We start from the raw sequence: 1,768 nt of genomic DNA, 5'->3' as shown, positions 1-1,768 counted from the left end.
GCTGTATGCTACAAAAGAAATGTTGTTCTTTTTGAATTTATTTTTTGTCTTGTCAACAGTGCTCTCTGCTGACACCTCTGTCTGTATCAGGAACTGTCCAGAGCAGGAGAAAATCCCCACAGCAAACCTATGCTGCTCTGGACAGTTCCTGACACGGACAGAGGTGTCAGCAGAGAGCACTGAGGAGAAGACAAAAAAGAAATGAAAAAATAACAGAATTTCCTCGGTAGCATACAGCTGCTAAAAAGTACTGGAAGGGTAAAGATTTTTTTTAATGGAAGTCATTTAGAAATCTTTTTAACTTTCTGGCACCAGTTGACTTATAAAGACCTAAAAAGAAAATGTTTTCAACCAAAGTACCCCTTTAACAATGTAATCTGTAAACAATATTATCATTTCCGTCTAATGGTGAGAACAACAAACTGATGAAACGCTGTGGATAGCTTGGAATTGCCAAGTATGAGGACCAGGGACATGGCCAGAGAGGTGGACTGTGAAACCCACACAGTGATCCAGTAATAAATGTTCATATCATTAGCAGAAAACACTGTGGTCATCAAGACGTATGTCACGTAAAATACGACGTAGATGAGAAGAAGAGACACCACAGTCTGCGCAGCCTTCTGGTGAGTCCTCAACCGAGAGAAACTTTCGCTAGACATGGTCTTCTTCATGCGGGATGTGTGTCTACAGAGAGACCAAACTATGCAGAACGAGGACAAGAGGACGATGAAGAATGCCGAATTACTACTGAAGCCGAGAGCAAAAGTATAATACATAGGGTTTAACTGAAGAGAAGGTGCTTGGGAGGCTTGATGGAGTGACGTGGAGTTGTTTGGTAAAGTCCATCCAAAGGACCACATCAGGGGGAGGGAGCTGGAGAAAGCCACAACCTCGGTGAATAGGATGAGCCACGGGACCGCCACATCAATTGTCATCTTCAGTTTGACAAAATAAGAAGACTTAAAGGGGACAATCTTGGCAAAGAAGTAAAGACTGAGCCAAGCCATCAGCCATGAGTTGGAGAGGGTCAAAAATAGCATTAGGGCAAATACTGTTGTGAGGGTATAGTCCAATAAGAAGAACTGTGGCCAAAGAAATTTAAGGAAAATGTAGCTTCCAAAACTGTAGGACAGTCCGGGGCTGGAGAGACTGAAGGCCACCAGGATTTGGTCCACTGGGCTGGGCTTTCTTCCCTTACACCAGTCCTGGATATTCACGGTTAGAATGAAGCCTTGGCCCAGTATAGAGACAATGGTTATTATGGCGACTACTGATAGGTAGAAGCCCAGAGGAGTCATGAAGGTCATTATTTCATGTAGGGGATGAAACCAAATAACTAAAGATGTTGTAGACGCTTGTGTCCTCTACTTGTCTCCTTTTTCTATGTAAGCTGTGAGCACAACTAAGTCCAGATCTCCAGGGGTTGTGTTAAGTCCCTGGCGTGTAAAGTTTGCATAGATGCAAAAGTATTCCTCTCATACTTCAGTTTACTAATAGGACTGAAAGATGGTTCAAGTGGTAAACCTGGAGCGAGTCTCTGGGAGTGTTACAGGGATTGTGTCACCATTTTATTATTTTTTTTTATAAATAAAATTGTTCTATCAAGATAAAGAACACCATTTATGTATTTAGTTTTAGGACAATGTAGTTTTAATGTTATTTATTAATAAAGTGTGGAATGGGGGCTGCCATTAGTGTAGCCTTTGTGTGGTGTGTCACTTCACAACACCTACATAGTTGCTTTATGGCAGGCATAGGGCATAAG

The 1,768-nt window shown here is 42.0% G+C and overlaps 1 protein-coding gene across 1 annotated transcript; it reads right to left on the bottom strand.

Moving 5' to 3' along the window:
• Positions 1-392: 392 nt before the first annotated feature.
• Positions 393-1,310, bottom strand: LOC130285382 (taste receptor type 2 member 116-like). Its single transcript, XM_056536742.1, has one exon. It carries the CDS (start codon positions 1,308-1,310, stop codon positions 393-395), a length of 918 nt encoding a protein of 305 aa, XP_056392717.1.
• Positions 1,311-1,768: the final 458 nt, after the last annotated feature.

The sequence above is a fragment of the Hyla sarda genome, chromosome 8 (genome assembly GCF_029499605.1).
Source record: "Hyla sarda isolate aHylSar1 chromosome 8, aHylSar1.hap1, whole genome shotgun sequence".
In the NCBI taxonomy this organism is placed as follows: domain Eukaryota; kingdom Metazoa; phylum Chordata; class Amphibia; order Anura; family Hylidae; genus Hyla; species Hyla sarda.
This window is presented reverse-complemented; position numbering and strand designations above follow the sequence as displayed.